The 20,046-nt window shown below is 43.7% G+C and overlaps 1 protein-coding gene across 1 annotated transcript in view; it reads right to left on the minus strand.

Annotated features, from left to right (window-relative positions):
• The window catches only part of KDM2B (lysine demethylase 2B), a 106,655-nt gene extending 89,989 nt beyond the window's left edge, over positions 1 to 16,666 (minus strand). The window contains exons 1-3 of the mRNA XM_082293766.1: positions 16,532 to 16,666; positions 13,282 to 13,360; positions 9,133 to 9,179 (exon numbers count right to left, since the gene is read on the minus strand). Of these exons, the coding sequence (XP_082149892.1) occupies positions 9,133 to 9,179; positions 13,282 to 13,360; positions 16,532 to 16,571 (166 nt within the window). The 5' untranslated portion in view covers positions 16,572 to 16,666. The remainder of the gene's footprint in view (positions 1 to 9,132; positions 9,180 to 13,281; positions 13,361 to 16,531) is intronic.
• Positions 16,667 to 20,046: the final 3,380 nt, after the last annotated feature.

The raw sequence follows: 20,046 nt of genomic DNA on the forward strand, positions 1-20,046 counted from the left end.
GGTTTCATGATACAAACTGTTCACCAATACTCAAGAAATTGATGAGGCTTAAATAATTTTTTTAAGCGGGGTCAGCTCCCTGCCTGTTTCCCAGCACAGTTCTACAAACATCAGGGCAAGGATGTGCAGCCAGCACCAGCACTGTGGGAAATCCCATGGTGACATCAACCACAGCCCCAGCTCCCTCCTGCTATTACAGACTGCAGCTTTTCTTCTTAAACAATAAGCTGTTTAAGAGGCACAAAACCAGTGAGTGTTATATGAAGCAACATCCTCTGAAAGTCTGCAATACAACACTTTAATAGACAGAGATTTCCACTTTATTCATGCACTGCTCCACCTTAACACTGGTGGATGCCAAAGTCCCAAAGGGTTCCTTCAGAGCTGCTACAAACCACTTCAATTTCCAACAAATTAGAGCCCTCAGACTGTAGGAAAATCACTAATGGAACCTTCACTTGGAAAAAATCCATTCAGAAACTCTGATGTCCAGTTACTAGTTTTAATTTTGCTCAGGAGAGAACACAGTGCAGCTCCACAACTTTGTAATTCTTCCTAGCACTGAGCAAACATGGAGCAGGTCAGAAATCCCATTAGGCTGTCTGGTTGACATATGGGACTGCTGATGTCCCAGAAAGAAGGGATAGATTCCATGGGAAACCAAAAAAAACCCCACCTGTCAAGTCCTACTGGTCCTGTTTACAGCAAAGTGTGTTGATCTCTTTATCACTATTGGTTCATGGTTGGCAAGAGTACGCTAAGAGCACTTGCTCAAGTCTGGAAGGATTTATTTGTACTTCCTCACAAGTTTCTCTGGAATTGGGGAGTAATACAGGTTCTGTACAGTACAGTACAGCCTCACCAAGGAAAGAGGGATACAGAGAAAACAGGAGAGGTCGCTCAAGGGAAAAGAAAGAAAAAAGTACAAAGACAAAAGGATGAGCCAATAAACCTCCGGTGCTGTACTTTGGAAAGAGAAACCTGCTAGACAGAATTGGAATCAATAATTTCAATGAAATAGCACGTTTTATTTTCTTTTATTTTTTATTGTCCAGATGTTTCCTCTTTGCAGTACTCAAATTTAAAAATAAATGCAGCAGCTAGAAGTCTGTCTAGCTCATACCAACAGCACCTATAAACCCTTTTGTTGACAGACCATTGGTTTGACTCCATCTGAGCTTACAGGCACTGGGAAATTATCATTTTCAGTGGTAATATTTATTTACTGATTTTAGGCCTGACTTAGCACGTTTTCCAATTTAGAGCATGAAGCATGTTGACAGTCCTGACAGAATGACTGTGAGGAATTTGGAACTTGACTTTAAAAACAATGCATTTTTAAAAGATAGTGTGAGTTTTTAAAACAAGCTTTGGTCACAAAACAACATGATGGAGGAAACAATTTATTTTTATGGCCTGGATCTCAAACACATGTTTCTGAATAACATCTGAGACAAATCAGTGGGACCCTGATGTAAGCTGCTTTCTGATTCTCCATTTTTCCTCTTGGAAAAGTCTGTAGGCAGGTACATTACTCAGCTCCCTGAAAACACAGGCTTTGAGTTTGTAATCTCAGATCAATGTTAATAGCACTGACTTGCAGTTATTTTACAGTCACTTGTGAGGAACATCCAAATTCAGCCTCCTCCTGCAAGGAGTCATCCTTGTCTCCTGCTTTGAGGTGCTGCTCCTCTCAGCTATCAGAGATACGTAGGTCTCTTGTGGATCTGAGTCCCTTGATGAACTCAGGGTGTGACCTGCAGGGTCCAGAGGCTGAGGTACCCTCAGTCTGAATTCTCACAGCCTGAGGAACACGTTCACAAGCTGCCATAAAACTACACAGACACTGGCCTTCCCAACTACGAGAACAAGGAGGATGTTTCATTAACTCAGTTCTCTTAATATTCCAACAGTCCCACTTACATGAAAAAAAAAAAGCAGAACCCAGAGAGCAGGCCAGGCACAGATCACACAGTGGGGCACAAAATCCCCGTGAGTAGTAAGGGGAGAAATCTTACAGTGAATGGAAATATTTCCTCCAAGTACCTCCCCTCCCATGAGATCAGTGATGACTCCTCTCCCCTAGAAGAGCCTGGTCCAATGTGTTTTGAAAAATGCATTATTTGGGCACCAGGAGCAGAGCACAGACCTTGCTGCTTTCTCCTTGTCCCTCCCCACAAGACTCCTGGAGACACAGCCATTAATGACTCCTGACTCAGCTCTTCTGCTCTTCCCAACGTGGCATTCCCATTCACAGGACAAATCCCCACACCAGGGGAGAACCATACATCTTAATCAAGACTTGGATGCAAGTCTGGGGGCAGACTTTTGCACTTCCTTTGAGCAGCCAGTTTAATTTTGGGAAGTGCTCCTTACAACAGAGCCTCTCTAATGAGCCTCCCTCCTAACTCCTCTCGGTCTCCAATTTCACAACTTCCTTGAAACAAATGGAGCGTTGCTCTATAGAAAAAGCCACACTGGGTCCCTATTCAGCAGAAATGATGGAAAGTTTTCTGAGCTGCAGTGTGTGGCTGCTTTGTCCTTCTTTTGTATCTACATGGCTAATTTTCTTTCACAGGATGGAGAACTGTACATTGATTAAGACAAAATTTCCCCTACTTGCCCGCAGACCACACTACAAGCCTCTCAACTTGCTTTGTAGTTGGATGTGAATTCAACCATGATACAATTTTCAGAACAGATCAATTTGAGAGGAGCAGCAAACACGCAGGAGGAATGAACCAAAAAAATCACTAGGAATCAGCTACTCAGGGACACTTCTCTGATTTGCTTTCAGCTTTTTTTGAGTAGCTGCTAACAAAAAGCTGAACATTTGCACAGCCAGCTCAGAGACCATTGTGCTGGCACACCACAAGAAATGTATGCTAATGTAAAAGGAGTGTTTTACATGGTCTCTGCCCTCCCTCCTGCCTTTACCCACCTGACCTGCACCACAATTTTCTCTTCCATGGAAACACCACTTATGATTCTTGATTCAGTACTGAATGAAATTTATACATGTGTATGTGAATACATCTATAAACATATGTACAGTTTTTAATAGATATATAAAACACATTTTATAAGCCAGAATAATTATTACCTACAATGTTTACATCTCTTTCTATTCCTTTTTCAATATCACCTACTTCCAGAAGCATGGATATGGGGGGTTCTTGTCTCTCTGTGGAGTACCTGGCATACATACTCTCATTTTAGCTGGAATTTGTGGGGACTACAGCAGTGTGTGTATTTAAGAGAAAAGAAATGGCTGGATGAAAGATGCAGAGCCTCACATAGCTTATGGCTGTTAGGTACATTTGATGGACAGTAATCCTTTCTGTCCCAACTGAATTTAAATTATTTACATCAGCCTGCTTACATTAACTAGTCAGGGAACTTGTTCCTCCCCACCACAGTCCCTGCACAAAGAGGCCATGGCTTGCCACATTCACTATATAATTTACAGTTCACAGGAAAACTAGAAACGGAGACTCCCCAAATTCTGATTTCAGCAGATCATTTCATCTTTCAGTCTGGTTCCCACCTGAGAAAACAAGGCCACACTTTCTGCTGTGCACCACTACACTGCAGAATTGCAGCTCCTCCTAGAATGAGGAAAACGTTGCAATACCAAACTTCACAAACCTTGCCTGGGGCTCTCCCCTGTGAAAAAAAAATCTAAACAGCCAGGGAAATACTCCTCTGCAGGTCTGATTTCATCCACTGATGTTAAAGAAAGCTCAGATCCTCACTTCAGGGCACTATGATGCACTTAGTGAATAAACCATGAGCAGATGTGTAACAGCACACAGCATCTCCTCCAGAACTTGTCAGCAGCACGAGGGAAGGCTGACCTGCACTTGCAGTGCCAACACGCCCCCCCGCCCCCCCATTAGTAGGACTCTTCCCTTGAAAACATCAGGGATTTAATGATGCAATTTATTCTATTATCTTGCTCCACTAACACCATGATTATAAACTCATATTGAGGCAGAGACCTTCACACATATTTCTTTAAACAGTCAATTTGCAACTGAAATTTTTGGCTCAGCTCCTGTTCTTTTGGTGTTTCTAATGAGAAGGCAAATCCCAGCAATAATCAAGTATTTCTTCAGTTACTCCCACCAAAGAAAGCGACAGGATATGTAGAGCCTTGGTTTTCCTTTCACCCTTTGTCTTGAGATCAAAGCCTGCTGCCAGGTCTTTAGGGATTTGACAGAATCACAGGAATCAAATATTGAAATGATCTATTAGGTCCCATCTTGTGCATCATCTCCTTGGGCCAGATAAAGATTGGTCTCTGCAACAGTTACTGGAGCTTGCTCATGTTTGCTCTTTACTGCCATACCTCAATGCACAAATTGTATCACAATTAAAAGCTTTGCTGCTTTCAACTTTACTTGGATTCTTTATACAAGATGAAAACACCAAAGCCTTTCACTGCAGTTTGTGAACACAGCAACCAAACGTTTCCTACACTTGTGAGCATCATGGCCCAGTCCAGTCTACAGCATCAGATTTTAATAGCAAATTACATGACTGATGACACATCCTTCGCTGCTCCTACACTTTTTCTTTTTGAATTCTATAAATAAACCCTTAGTGAGTTAGTTAAATAAAATCAATCAGTGAGTTGATGTCAGTTGTTAGACCACCCCATGAATAGTCTAAGTCCTGTACTTGCACTGTTCCCACTGATACAATGCCTGGCTGGGCACGGTGAATTCCATAGGACAATGCTGCTGATCCTACAGAAGTGACCGCTGTGGTCACAACTTTAACCTCTTCAGCCCAGAGACCACAATAACCCAAAGTCTCTTTTCTTTCTTACAATGTTTGAAATCTCCCCTTTTGCCACTTGCTGGGATTGCAAGCTCCACTTTAGGGGTGCACAACAAATACCTACCCTGGTGCACAAAGCTACACCAGCCCAGAGAGGGAGGAGGTGATGCACATCACAAACCCAGCACCACTTTCATTCATTTACTTTTTTATTTACTTTATTTAGGTACGAGTATAAAATCTGGGATTCAATAGCCTTAGACTGTGAGCCTGTGGCAAGCAAACTGAAAATAGGTCAGCTAAAAATTAGAAATAAAAGCAAATACATCCAGACTGGCCATTACTGTTTAGAGAGACACTGTGCCTCGTGCAGGGTCTGCACACCTACCCAGGGAGCTCCTGGGCAGACTGGGACAGCCCAGGGAAACAAAGGCAGTGCAGAGTCAGAAGGGAGGCACTGCAGATGCCACAGAAAAGCAGATACTCTTCTCAATTCAACCAGTGATGACCCAAGAAAACCACTAAAAAAAAAAACAATAAAAAGAAGTAATCAAAGGAAGAGCAAGGAGCTCAGAGTGATAGACTGAGGCACACATCCATGAGCACTTCCTCTTTCTCTCTCCCTTACATGGTTCACAGCTTCCAAAAGTATTCAGGGCTGCCAGCTTCAAATTGTGTGATGTCCATGAAGGATAATATAAAGACAAAATTCAAACAAATGACAAAATGGAATGCTTTGGTTTTCCGACATCAAAGACTAAAACAAATGACTGCATTCAGTCCTTGAATTCAGGAGTGGCAAAGGCTGGAGAGGGTCCACAGCGACCAGGGAAGCCCTGGCTTTCAGCAGCTTGCTGAGTAAGGCAGTCACCTTTCTCCCTGCTCAGCCCCAGCAAGCGATCCCCCTTGTTCTGCAAAGTGACTTGCACAGAGCATTCACACAGGTACTTATGTACAGAGAGTCAAGCTGACAGTCTGGGAGAACACACTTTTGCTTTTCTGCCCATCTATGACAGGCACCCCTGCAGAAATAACACTTACCAAAGTTTTCGTGCATATGTGGCAGATGTTTAAGGACACTCTCAGAGGGCCAATGACCCTCAATCAAATTTTAAAACAGCTTATGAAGAGATGACAGTGACATTCTGCCCTTCAGAATTAGCAATCAAATCTACTTTATGCAATGAAATTACAAAGCTTAAGAGTTATTAAATTACAACAGAGCTTTACATCTTTCAAGAGTTGTCTCAAGTTCCTATGCAGGCCAGGAATTCCTTTCCACCTCTCCATTTGTATTCTTGGCTCACAGCCATTTCAGAGATGAGACATTTCCAACTGCTGAAATTAATCCATCATCTCAGGTTTTACAGAGCATCCAGGGTATGGTTCCTATGGAGGTGGGAGTCTGGCTATAGACATGGATGGGTCTGTAAAGTAAAGCTACTGTAGGGCAGTGTTTCATGCACACCCATTACACATGGGTGCACAATCAGGCACTGGTGTCAGAAACAGGAGGTCAAGAACATCACTGAACTAAATTACAGCTGGTTGCTGCATTTTTTAAGCCAGGAAAACAGAAAAAACCATCAAGCAATGGCAATGTTTCTTTGGAAGTCTGGCAAAAGACTAAAAAATAGACACCTAAGCTCAACTAAACACAACAAGCAAAAAACCCATCCTTTTTCAATTCTCCTTATTATTGCCACAGACCAGAGTTTTCAAAGGGAGGTTTAAAAGCTTGTTGTTATTTCCCTGTGACTTTTAGGTACTCCCCTGCAAAGATGGTACAACAGTCACATTAGAAACAGAAAGTAAGATTTCAGAAGAGTTTGGGACCAAAGTCTCATTAACTTCCCATGGAATTTATGTGCTTTGGAAAAACCTAGGACCATATCCTTAAAGGGTTCTGTAGCAAATGTGCTTCCTGTGATTCAAAGAAGAAAAGAGAACAAATGAGAGGCTTAAATAGCACCAGCAAACTATAATAATGAGTACTTAAAAACCCAACAAGTTTACACAGAACACAACATTTTTCAGGCTGTGTTCTCTCTCTGTTGACTCCCACGCACAATCAGATGCACAGAGTTGTGATCATCCCATTTCACATTCACCAAACATCCTTCCCTCCCCAGGTTCAGCAAGGCATTGAATAAGTTTTGAATATACCACAGGTTGGAAATGCAAACCTGGAGGTTCAGGCAGATCTGAGGGATATGCTAAAAAATGCAGGGACAATGACATATCAACATCTCCAGTGACAGGAGAAGTTAATAAAACAAGACTTTTCATCTGCTTTATTTGAACATGAGATAGTGAGTGTAGCACACGTTCTAACCTAAAACTAGAAAAAATATCAGCAATGATATGCAATAGGAAGATGCTCACTAGTATTTCCAGAAGTAATTAATAGATAATTTCAAAATTTGGCACGGAGACAGGAATTCCCCCATGTGCTCATAGTGTCAACATGGCTGTTCCATCCAGCACAAATTCCACACCAAGAAAAAACTATTTGCCATAAGAACTGTGACTTTTTCAGGTACAACTTACAGTCCATTTCCCAAATATTTTAGATCTTTTGAATCAGAGTTTCCACCTGTGATGCCAAAAGTTATCAACTGTATTATAAAAAGGACAGGTGACAATGCTCTGGACCACTTAAGGGGTCAGCACAATGACTCCAAAGGGAGTTTGACCAAACATGATATGAAAGGACCCATGATGTGATATCTAGCCAAGGGCAGGTACAGGGATTGCTGATCCTGCTGTGATCAGGCACGCTTTTACAGTAAACTTAATCTCAAAGTTAATTGAAAATGTTATTTCTGCTCCATTGTTTCATAAATGCAATTTTATTTATAAATATCCTCCCACTTTGCTGGCCATGTACACAGGAATCTCCACCCCCTAATACTTCAAAGGACATCAGTCTTGAGGAAATGCAACTCCCACACTTTGACTGTTATACAGGAAAAACACTGTTGTTATGCAACACTACGCTGTTCCAAAACATCTCAACATCAGACCCTCAGCTCCAGCAGCCTCAGAGACAGGAATGGCAGTTTATCAGCCATGGAACAAGTTCACAAAAAACTGCAACAGGGTCCAGGTAATTACAAGGTTTATGCACGAGGCTTAGCCACAGGAAAAAGGTTTTTTTTCTGTACCTGCAAATGTGCACATGCAGGTATTTAGGAAATCCATAAAATTTAGGTCTTTATTTTCTAATTTAATGCAGATTGACCAACAAATAGCACTTCCCACACTACTTCTCAAACATTTTCTGCCAGATATCTGGGGATTTTTCCTGAGCTTATAAATGGTCATAAATTAAGCAAGATTGCTGAGTTGTTTGTGAAAGAAGGTTATCAGAGATAACCCCTCTCTCACTGATAACCCCAAGTGAGCAGAAATGAGGCACAAGTTCCTCTCCTTTGTTTTTCTTAGCTACATCTTTTCCAGACTTGATATTCCTATTGACTATAAAAGAGTAATTTTTTAAAAACTTGGTCTTTCAGAATGCAGCATTTGAGCTAATTTTAAAGATTAACTCCTGCCACAACACAGGTAAATAAACCCTGTAAATTCTAACTAGCAGGAATGCAGTTAAAAGTCTCCAAGAACGACTGCAGCCAACACATCCAACACCCAGCTTGCTCCACAGCAACGACTTCTTGGAGTGCAGGATCACTATTGAGTAACAATTTCAGATTACAATAAATAACACACCCATCTGCAATAAAAACAGATTTCAAAGGAACATACAGTATGATCTCCTACTCAAAATGTAGCTTTTCTTAGAGTTAAAAAACATTTATTTTGCAAAGATTGCTAGGAAACATTTGATGACAGTCACGAGTTCTCTGGTTTGTGTCTCATCAAAAGCCAGGCAGTTTGCAAGGCTTTGTGCTCAGCCTCTCTTCACAACCATCCCTCAAAGCACTGACCTGGCCTTACACTGATAAATACTGTGGGGAGAACGCAGGCAAAAGGTGATAGAGCTCCAGTCACACCTTTTACAAACAGATGCTCTACAACAGAATTTTAAAAAAAAATAGGAACTCAATCAAGAGAACTGCTGCTTTCCAAAAGTGTTTGTAGGACACCTGTTAAGAGCAAAAGCATTCCCTCCCTTCCAAATGGCCAATTATCCAGCATGAGATTGGAGTCTGGTCAGCACAACTACTAATTAGGGTTCTCCCAGCCTTTTTAATTTACAAATTGCTTCTCCATGCCTTCTCCCAGATTCTGAGAGTTATCACAAATGTCTACAAACACAACTGGACAAGTATTTAAAAGCAATTCTGTTCTGTATAGAGTTAATCCAGTGCATTCAAAATAACTCACCCACTAATAGCTTCACATCTCTGACGGTGAAATCCGGGTCAGGCATTCTGTAATTAGCAAAGAAAGCAATGTTAAATACTGTCAAGATAAGTATGGGTACACTCTCGTTACCATAATAAAAGAGAAATAAATGTATAGTGCTCTTTGTCCCTAGTGCAGGAGGTGGAATCAAGCAAGGCCTCTCTGAAGTGTGGACAGTGCACGTTTTAATGACACACATGACATCTTTGCATTGGCAAGTGTACAACAGTTTCTCTACTCACAATGAAAGAGAAGAGGTGTCTTTTCAAGTACTTTTTATCAGCACCAGAGTGGGGGAGAAGGGAAGGGATTGGTACTGATTTCAATAAAATCCTAAACCTTTATAGCTTGTTAAGCAACTCATGGTGATTTGCAACTCATGGTGCCTCATGTGTTTCCCAAGGTGAGCATTACCACACTTGCCAAACTGAGGCACAGAGCAGTAAAACAACCTGCTCAAAGTCACATCATCACAGGTTGAAATCATGGCTTGGAAATAAAATATATTTTAAAAAAAGAATTAAAGCCCCTTTGTTTTAATGACTGTTCCAACCTCCTCGTCTGGCAGAAGACAACCCGGCTGTATTTGGTGCGTTGGGAAATGGTTCAATTCAATTTGGGCTAATTCAGAGCTAAATTAAATGGTAGCATAATTGGTTCGGGGATGTTGATGCATTTACAGGATCACTTCTAACACAGGCAATGTTTTAGGGATTAATGTAATTAGAGAGTAGCCTGGTACATCAAGTGAGCGACTTCTACCTGTCAGGGAGAGAGTAAAATTCTGCAGCATATAAACTGGACAGAAGAAGAAAACAAAAACAGTAGTGGGGTTTTAAGGGTGATTGACTTCATTTTACTGACAATATTTCACACTTCACATTGCACAAAAGCTGACTAAGGAATTGTAATGAAAAACAGCCCAGTGGGACCTGCCAGCTCAGTGCTCTGCTCCTCTTGTACTGCCCCAGGTTGAAGATAAACAATTTTCCTCTGGACTTGTGCCATCATTTAGTTGAAAATTAGAACAATCCAGCCCATGGGAAAACATGCAGAACAATAATTTTTACTATTAGGAAAACACTAAGAGGTAAAGTTAAAAAATGCATTTACTGGCATGCACATATCTTGAGAACTATTTGCCAAATTCTGCTTGTCCACTTTCTTTTACCCTTATCACCTTCCTCTGGTGGGATGCAGAGGCTGGAAAGTATCTTTTGTTAGTTCTCTGCCAACCCTCACATCTTTGCATTTGGCTGTGAGGGCCTCACAGCTTTGGAATTCACTCCCTTGCCGGAATGAAACAGCCTGAATCTACTGACCTTCAGGGTTCATTCAGAGCTCATCTTTTCTTTCCAAGCACTAGAAAGTCAGAAGTAGGGGAAGGAAGAACTATTTGTGGGTGACAAGAACATGCAAGGCTTGTCTGCAAATGACACAGCTTGCTTGTATTTGGTGTCGGAAACGTCCAACAATTAGATGGGCAATCTATTTCATACTCGTATAAATCAAAATAAAAACCAACCACAAAGACGGAGAACAGCCTTAGCCCACATGGATATGAGCAATTCCATTCTTTCTGAGAGCTTCAGCAGCAGTCAAAAATAAACATTACTGAAACTTGAAGAATACAATCCTTGTAAACAATAAACATGTTTAGCTCTTTGGAGAGTACACCTGGCAGATTCTTGGGTTTTTTTCTCTGCAGTCTACGGATGTGTGATACATTAAAAAAAGGAGTACACTAAGTGAAAAAATTCAGGCCTGATAACAGCAAGTTTCAAAAATTCATTTTGTAGTTGGGTAGCCTTGGAAGGTCCAGCTTTAATTCCAGCCCACTCTGTTGCCACAGATGACTGGACTTCTTCAGCTCCAGCCACACCAGCATAACTGCCACACTCCCTCTTATACAATTAGGGCTGGTTTGGTACAAAACTATGATAGCAAAAAAAAAAAAAATTTCTTTAATCTCACCAGTCATTTGGTTTTTTTCTGTTTATAAATCCAGAATAGCAGCAATGAAAGAACTGCACAGAAATGTTTTTTCCTTGATGTTATGCAATTTTCAGACAAATGTATCTTGTGTAAAGCCACCATGAATGCTTCTGAAGATTTCAAACATAAAAAATAGCAAACAATAGTACAGCAGGGTGACTTAATTCCAAAATATGACTAACTACATTTGAGATTTTCAGCAGTCTGTAATACACAAATAGTGTTGCTTGTTTCCTCAGCCAGAAGAGAAATGCAAACACTTCAGTCTGGACTGGGTGCATTTTAGCAAATGTTTAAAGATTTGCTAGAGAATCTATTCAAATCCTAATGAGGATGAGCTCTGGTCAGCACAGGTATCTGATTAACCACAATACAATGCAAGATGACTGCTGTTCAAATGAGATAACATCTCTCCAAAGAGCATTCTCTCCCTGAGTTACAATCCTGGAAAAAGCCCTCCAAGAAAAACAGCATCTCTTCCGCTAAGAGATCACAGGTGGGCTTTCCTGCTTTCAGACTTACAAGTAGCAGCTCATGATGGTCAGAAGTACAGAGGAAAGCAATTTTCAGGGTTTCATTGTAAGGATTTTTCCTCATTCCTCTCATTCCTTGCCATTTCAGAGTACCTCCAAGCACAGTAACCAAACTGTTCAGCTCTGTACATCTGCCAGGCACAGACATGCAGGCTGACTGCTCAGCACAAGCAGAACTGGAAGCAGGTATCAGTAGTTATTCAAAACATCAGAAGTAACAAAATCATCTTGTATCATGTATTTTGTAGAGCACCGTATCTCAAAAGTCACTCTACATATATGTGGATCACCCAAACTACCACATTATGATGTTCACAGCCTCCTGTGATCTGAAGCCCAGGAATGTTTGTGTCTGCAGGATGAGCTCTCATTTTCACACTTCTCTGCTGCTGGAGCAGGAGCTGAACTGGTACCATTGGCACAGTGGGAGCTGAAACATCTCTCCCATTTTCTTCTTGAACTGAGGGCAATTTCATGTGAACTTCCTCAAACACAAGAGGAGGATCTGGCTGCTGGGAAGGTGCTGCAGTATCTCTCACTCCTAAACACTCCCCAGCCTCACTGAACAGCTCATGGCTTCTTCAGGAAGAAATTCTTGAAGCTTTTACCATTTGCCCCTTAGGAGCAGCAGTTTAAAATCAATGAATACAGAGAGGGTCTATTGAGCACTTCTTGTTGAGAGTTCGACATACAAAACTATTTTACTACATCACCAGAAGCATCATAGCAGCTCCTGTTTGCTGTTATAGTAAAGGGACACATGGTTGTCAAATACCCCAAACTCTGCTTCTTCTCTTTCTCTCTTTAAATTATACTGGGGTGGCTTGATTCTTTTTAATTAATAATTGGGATGCCCTGGTCACCTCAACTGTGAGGTGTTCCACAGTTGGAAACTGAGGTGAAACTGAGTAAAGTAATGATGCTTTCAAAAAATTATTTTTCTTTCTTTCAGCTGTAGTCAGTTACACAATCCTAATTTCCAAAAGTATCAAGGAACATTCATTTAAACTATGGATTATATGGTTGATAAAGTTAATGCTTTTAATACGTCTTTCTTAGATGCTGTCACTTTCACAAAGTTGCAGGATTCTCTTATTAAAATACCAAATCCACTATGACTGGATATTAACAAAATGCTACCTCAAAAAGGCTCCAGTAATCCCATATTTAAGTAGACATTATTAAATATTTACAAAGCTGTAACCTTCTGAAGAGACATAATTATAATGGAAAACAACAGGCATCATTAGAATTCCACCTGCAATGAAGGAAAGAATTGAAAACTCAAAAATTGAAGGGAGTTTGTTCTGTCATTACAGCATGGGTTGGGTTTAAAAACCTTTGGATTTCATTCCTAACTTTCACTACTGACTTATTTTTCACTGTGTAGTACCATGCTGTATGCACATAACTTTTATAGACCTCATTATCTGCTTGTTTATAAGAGGAAAATAATCATACCTCCTCTCAAGGGTGCCGACAGTCTTACTAATTGCAATCCATTTTGAGATCATCAAAAGAAATATCAGATACAAGTGGAAAGCATAATGGTTATTTTATAAAAGCATTTATTAATCACCAAAATTTGGTTGTAACTTACTTAATTCCCAGTCCATCCTTATTTCTGAAGATGAGGGGAACTCTGAGAGCTTCTCTTTGCACATACTCAAAAGTAAAATCTGTGAAAATGAATAAGAACAACATCCAAAGGCAATTACAATGGTGTTGGCACCTCACGTTACATTTTCTCAGACTCTCCCCATTTCTCTTTTCTCACCAAAGAATTCCCTATCACCTCAAGAGAAATAGAAAGAGAATGCATATTTTAGATCCAAACCGGAAACCCAATGACAGACAATGCTCTCCCAGCTGCTCCCTATTTTTCCTGTTCACTGATGCACATAAAATAGAAGCCAGTCAGTTTGTCAATTAAGGTCTGTGTTGAAACACCCAGGCTGTAATGAAATACCAAATTAACAGTTAAAAGATAATCCTGACTAAATTACTGCAAATCAGTCTGGTATTTTTTGGGCAAATGTGTAGTTTAAAGTGTATGTGTAAATTTAGATATTCTAAGTTACACATTTCTGCTTAGACAAATACATGTTTTCTTATGGAGCATTATCTGGTTCTAGCAGAAAGCCCTGATTCTGTGAACACATCATTCTTTTTATGTGGGGGTTACTGTTGATTTCAACTGAACAACTTTTAATTAATCAGAAATGTAACTTTAGGAGCTCATAGTTACATTTTATACAACTCCTGGCACTTAGGAGGTCTGTGAAAAATGAATTGTGGGGAGTCACAGTACAATACACAATCAAAGTGAAAATTAAACATAAATTTGTCATGTTAACACTGGCCAGCATTACCTTGTTGCTCCTCTCTGAGGATTACACAGGACTGGGCTTTCCTGGGGATTTCTCTATGCACTGTCTGACACAATAGCAGTGATTTGGGGATTAGAGAGGAAGTTACAAGGCAGCGATTTGGGTGAGCCATGGCTACAAAACCTCTGCTCCATTTGGAGCCTTCTGCCACAGAGAGCAGAGGAATTCCTGCAGCAGCCATGGACTGTTTCTATGGCTCTGCTATTCGCCCTTTTCTACAGGAAAAAATTACTTTTATAAAGAGTCCATACACTGCCTTAAAATGGAAAGCATTGCTTGACTGTTTAGCACTACAAAATGCCCTGCACTGCCAAACCCAGCGTACACTCCCTGCAGGATATTCAGGTACACACGAGCAGTTTAACTCCAAGATTCATCCAGCTGTCTGTGCTTCCTGGGAGAGCACAAGCATCTCAGCCTGAGCTTGTACTCCTGATGTTTCTCTGCTCTAAAACCCACACTGAAAGTAAGAGGGGGCCCAGAGGCCAAGCTCCCATGCCTGCACATGTACTTCCCTCTACTTTTACAACTTTTTCTTTGCTGTATTCAGTTAGTAATTATGACAAGTAGGGATATAATGTTCCTACTTAAGAGGTACCAAATCAGAGCACTGTAATTATCCATTTACAGAAACATTAAAACTACAGAAACTTTATTGCCAATAGTCTCAAAGTAAGTGCAGTGAATACTCCATTTAACTAAAGTTACCAAATAAATATTTCTGTGCTAGAGAAGTCGTCCTTTCCCATACGCATCCCCATTAAAGCTATTGCCTTTAGGTAAGCAAATAAATAAACCGCAGAGACTTTTTACAGACACTGATCCAAGTCAGAAAGTCAACAAACATCAGGAGTAATATTGGTGGAAGAAGCACTGGAAGCTAAATAGCCTTGCAGACTAGAGAACAAGTAGCTATGACAAACTGCATTCAAGCCAAAAATCACACCACTGCAAGTAGAGTTATCATTAAAAATAAAAACAAGGACATGGGAAAGAAAAAAAACCACTGCTCAACTAATTCCATGTGTTCATATAAACTGTTTTATTCTTACATACTACTGTCATTGTTTTGCCCAGATTCAATTCAACTCTTGGATTTATAGAGGAAAAAAAGTAAACCAATAGTAAAAATAAAACCAGAGCAAATAGCAAGGCAGATCCTTTCTTCCTAATGCCCCAACAAAGCATTTAAATCCCTTGTGGGGTTGAACAAAGCCGACACAGACCACAACAAAATAACAAAAGACACTCATTTATTTTCAAGTTCCCTAGAAAGGAGAGAGCTGCCCAAAGATTTTGGAGCTGCCAAGCCAGGGAAGATGTGGATTGTACTATCCTTAGCATGGAGCAGTGGCAGCCACTGGAGTGTTTGGAAGCTGTAGGGTAGAATGCAATCATTTTCTGGAAAATTAATTAACATTTTCCAGCTAAAAAATAGTTGCTTGTGTTTTGTTTGGAGGAAGACGGGTCAGGGTTGAGCTTATCTCCTAAACAAATACCTTCCTAAGTAAGACAGGTATTTAATTTCTCTACCATATCAGCTTTTCTAAAAGGAGCTTAAAATGCTCATGCAAAACTAAGCCTAGGGGAGAAAAGGAAATTTTCTAAACTCGATTAGTGGCTTCGCACAGTTTAGAGCAATTTCAGGAGGATTACAGCCGAAACTTCTCTTTCCTGAGAAAGCCATCCTAAACAGGCATCCTCAGTCAGGCCGAGTTTTGGTGATAGCCATCTGGGATTAGGGATCCGTGTCAACAGTACAGCGGTAAATAAAGGTGACCTGCAGCCCCCCCCGGCCCGTTTGATTCCCGGGCAAACCTCTCCCGTTTCCCTTCCTGCCCGGCAGCCGTGCGGCAGAGCTGGGCTGTCTGGCTCTGTTTACCGCTCCGGAATTCGAGTCACCTAAGCAAAGCAAGTAACTTTGGGGAGGGGAGCGCTGTAATTTAATATATGATAGACACACAAAGAAGTTATTGACTTTAAAGTCTCCGAGCCTGGCGAACAGGCTCATCAATCGCACCCTTTCGCAAAAAGGGTCCTGGATTCAAGAGGGGGCGGAGGGGGAGCAGGAATCACCTCTGGCTAAGTGGGGGCTGGGGTTTCGGCCTCTCCCGTGCCAGGACCTAATTCCTGAACAGTCCGGTGCTGCGCTGGGGTCACGGTGGCGGGGCACGGCGGGGGGAGCGCTGGGCGCTGCTGCCATGGATCACCGCGCTCATCCCAGCACCGCGGCGGGGCAAAAACCGCCCTCCGGGTGCGGGGGGGACGGGCCGGGGCAGCCCCCCCGGGGCAGGACAGGCTGCAGGACCCCATCAGCAGCCGCCCCCCGGCTCCCCTCGGGCCGGCGGCGTCACCGGATCCCCGGGCAGGGGCGCGGGCGCGAAATCCGAAGCCGGAGCGGAGCCGCACGTGGAGGCGGCGGCGAGCGCGGCCGGACAGCCCCCGGCCCGGCAGTGTTACCTTTGCCGTCCATGGCATGCACGAAATCCCCGTGGTACATTTTACTCTTTAATTTCTCTTCCAAATTGAAACTCCTGATGCTGACAATTTCCTCCACGTCCGAGAGGTCTTCGTTCTCATCGTACCGCCTTCGGCCGATGCAGCGCTAGAAAAGACACAAAAAACAAAATAAAACACATTGTCCGGAAAAGAAAAAACCGAGGAAAGCACATGAATCGTGCACAACTGTTTGATGAACACATTCTGGGGGAAATAATTAAGATGGCAAGGCACAAACTGAACAAAACCTGAACCCAAACAAGCTCCAATCCATCTGCATGCACCTTTTCCATCCCGTGACACGGAACTCAGTAGGAATAACAGGTGCTTGGCTTCAGAAAAACTCAAACTTGGGCTGCTGAGCAGGGGCTGGCGCTGGAAGGCGAGCGGGGGACACGTAACTCTCCGACAATTCACAAGCTACAGCACCGATGCGTTTTGCAATCCCATAAAAAACCATGAACGGCGGCCAACGCTCCTTAGCGACCGGATCATCATTATTATTATCATTATTATTACTATTATTATTATTACTATTATTAATATTATTACACGTGAACACGAGCTAATTCCCCGGGGAAGGGAAGGGGGGCGAATCTTCGCATCTGATGCCCAGCATCCAGGTTTCGGTATTTACATAATCCGAGTGTTTCCATAGTCACACCGGAAGCGGCGATTTAAAAAACCAGATCGCTTTATGTAACGCCGCGATGGATGCGCAGCCCCCGCGCGCTCCCCCCGCCGCCCCGCACGCTCGACAGCGCCGAAAGCGCGGGGGTCCGCGGCTGAGGGGCAGCGACGAGTTCAATGCGGGGGGATGGAGGGTAGGCCCGGCGGAGGCCAGTGCCGCTGCCCCGGGGAAGCTGCGGCGGGCGCGGAGACGGGGCTGGAGGCGGCCGGGGACCGGCACAAGGTAGGTCCCCGGAGGAGCGGGGGGAGCCCGGTGCACCGGTTGCCGCCGGCGGCTCTGCCCGTCTCCCGGTAGCTCTCGCCCTGCGAACCCGCCCCGCGGCCCCGCGGACACGCGCGGTGGATTAGCGCAAACCCGCACGCACCGGAAAAAAAATGATCCATGATCGTCCCACCCTGCCCGTCCCTCGGTTCCATTCCGCCCCTTCCCCGCTGCCTCAGCCGCGCTCTTGCAAACTAAGTCGCTCCGCTGCTTACGTCCCACATGCATTTCTCCCTTTGCAAACAATTAAGCAAAATCAATTAAAAGGCACGAATAGGAAAGAGACCGAAGCCAGCTACACACCAATCTTCTTCCAGAGTCTTTCTTTGCCTCCATTTTTTTGGAGAGTTTCATCACTTATTTGTCAACAGTTCCTGTCCTGCATATTTGGCCCAAATGGGGAGGAGGCAAAACAAAAGCCATCCAGGGCTCGCTAAAGTTTTGCAATTTTGCACCAGGACTTTTTTTTTTTTTGGGGGGGGGGGGGGAGAAAGGGGGAGGGAAGGGGAGGGGGGCGGCGGCGATGCCTTTTGCAAAGTCCTAAGGAACCATGTTCAGGCGCTGCGTGCGGAGCGGGGCGCAGGCGTCGCAGTGCCCGGAACGTAAACAGCGGCGGGGCCGGGGGGGTGGCGGGGGGGCGGACCGGGGACACGGCGCGGTACCGGCGCTGGGCTGGCCGGGGCGGGCGGGGTTGATGTCCGGGGGCACGGCACAGGACCGGCGCTGGGCTGGCCGGGATGGGGAGAATGTCCGGGGTACCGGGGCGGTACCGGCGCTGGGGTGGCCGGGATGGGGGGCTGGGTGGGATACCGGGGCGGTACCGGCGCTGTGCTGGTCGGGATGGGGGGCTCGCCGGGGTACCGGGGCGGTACCGGCGCTGGGCTGGCCGGGATGGGGGGCTGGGTGGGATACCGGAGTGGTACCGGCGCTCTGCTGGCCGGGGTACCGGGGCGGTACCGGCGCTGTGCTGGCCGCCGGCCCCGCCGTGCGGTGCTCGGTCACGAGTGCGCGGCACGCAGGCGCTGAGCGGCAGCGGGGGGACGGGGACGGGGCCCCACAAAGGCGAGGACGGTCCCTGGGTTGGTACCGCAGCCCCCGCGACGTGCTCGAAGAGTTGAGCGGTTCTGCTCAACCGGGGGGTAATTTGAGCTCCGCGAGTGTGCCCGACCCCAACGGCGTAAAGCCGGGGTAAAGAGTGGGGAATTAATGTAGCAACACTTGAAAATCATCTTATAATACACGGACTTGGGGTTAATTGTGGTGTTGGCTTCGCTCCGTGCCTCTGCCACATGTGCGGAGCAGCTCGGCGCGAAAAGCGCACCCCGGCTGGTGCCGGCACCGCTCCCGGCACTGCACCCACGTGTCTTGTGAGAACGGGTCATAAAATCTAGAATGTATGGTAAACGGTGTTAAACAGGTGTTAAATAAACCAAAATTGCCTTTGCAATATGCATGTACAACAGGCAGTTAGAAATCGCATGAAAAAGTAGGTAAAAATGCTATAAAGTAGCTGCTGATACAAAAAACCTGCAGGATGGAAATCCTGCAGTTCCTAAAACTATCGGCGGGTCTCATTTCTACAACACCCACTAACATCTACTCTGAATTGATGCTGAGCAAGTATTGGGACCATCTGATTGCAATAGCAGGGTCAGAGTGCAGGTTTTGAACAGCCCCCAGGTTCCACAGCGTGGCTCCTCTCTGAAGTGACATCCTTTACTCCCCATCCACACCCCCAGAAAGGGAACATCAAAGGGTACCCAAACCCAGGGTCGGGGCTGATGGCTTTGGCAGTGCTCCTCTGGTTTGCTTTTTGCGATCAGTTAAGCGTCCTAGGTACTATATGAAATATATTAAGTGTTAACGCAAAATTTAAAACACATTAAAATTCAACTTTGCAGGCCTTGCCGTTGATCTCTTTGGAACGATCCCTATTTTAATGATCCATGATGCATGGATAAAAGCAGGAGAGGACAGAGTTCTAACAGGATTTAAGGCAGCGAGCTTCTCCTTCTGAATCTGCCAAGAACTGTTTGCAGAATCTTGAAAAATTATGTAGTCTTTCTCTAACATCTCCCTATTTGCAGATGATTGAACTTTATTATGGTATGGAAGTGTTTTATAGCCTATATATTGAAGTGTGGATTCCAGATGTCTGTTGGAGCAAGTGCATTATTAATCCATAATCCTGAGGAGATATATACATATCTCGACCTTTCAGCCAAGATTACTCAATCTTAAAATTAAATACATGTGTACATCTGTAGGATTGAGGTCAGAATACAAGATAAATGGATGTTACTAGAGAATCATCAGACAAAAAACACATCATCCATCCATGCTGCAAAAGTCCACCAAAAGAGACAGAACAGAGACATAAAAGAAAATCAACTCATTTTTCTAAATATTTTTTTTCGGACATGGACAATCTGAGACTCTTGGTGTATCAAGCAAACCCACCAAGGACTGTATCCATCACATACACCTGGAAACACCAGAGCACATTTTGGAAGTGTGGAAGTAA

The sequence above is a fragment of the Coloeus monedula genome, assembly GCF_965178545.1.
Source record: "Coloeus monedula genome assembly, chromosome: 18".
In the NCBI taxonomy this organism is placed as follows: domain Eukaryota; kingdom Metazoa; phylum Chordata; class Aves; order Passeriformes; family Corvidae; genus Coloeus; species Coloeus monedula.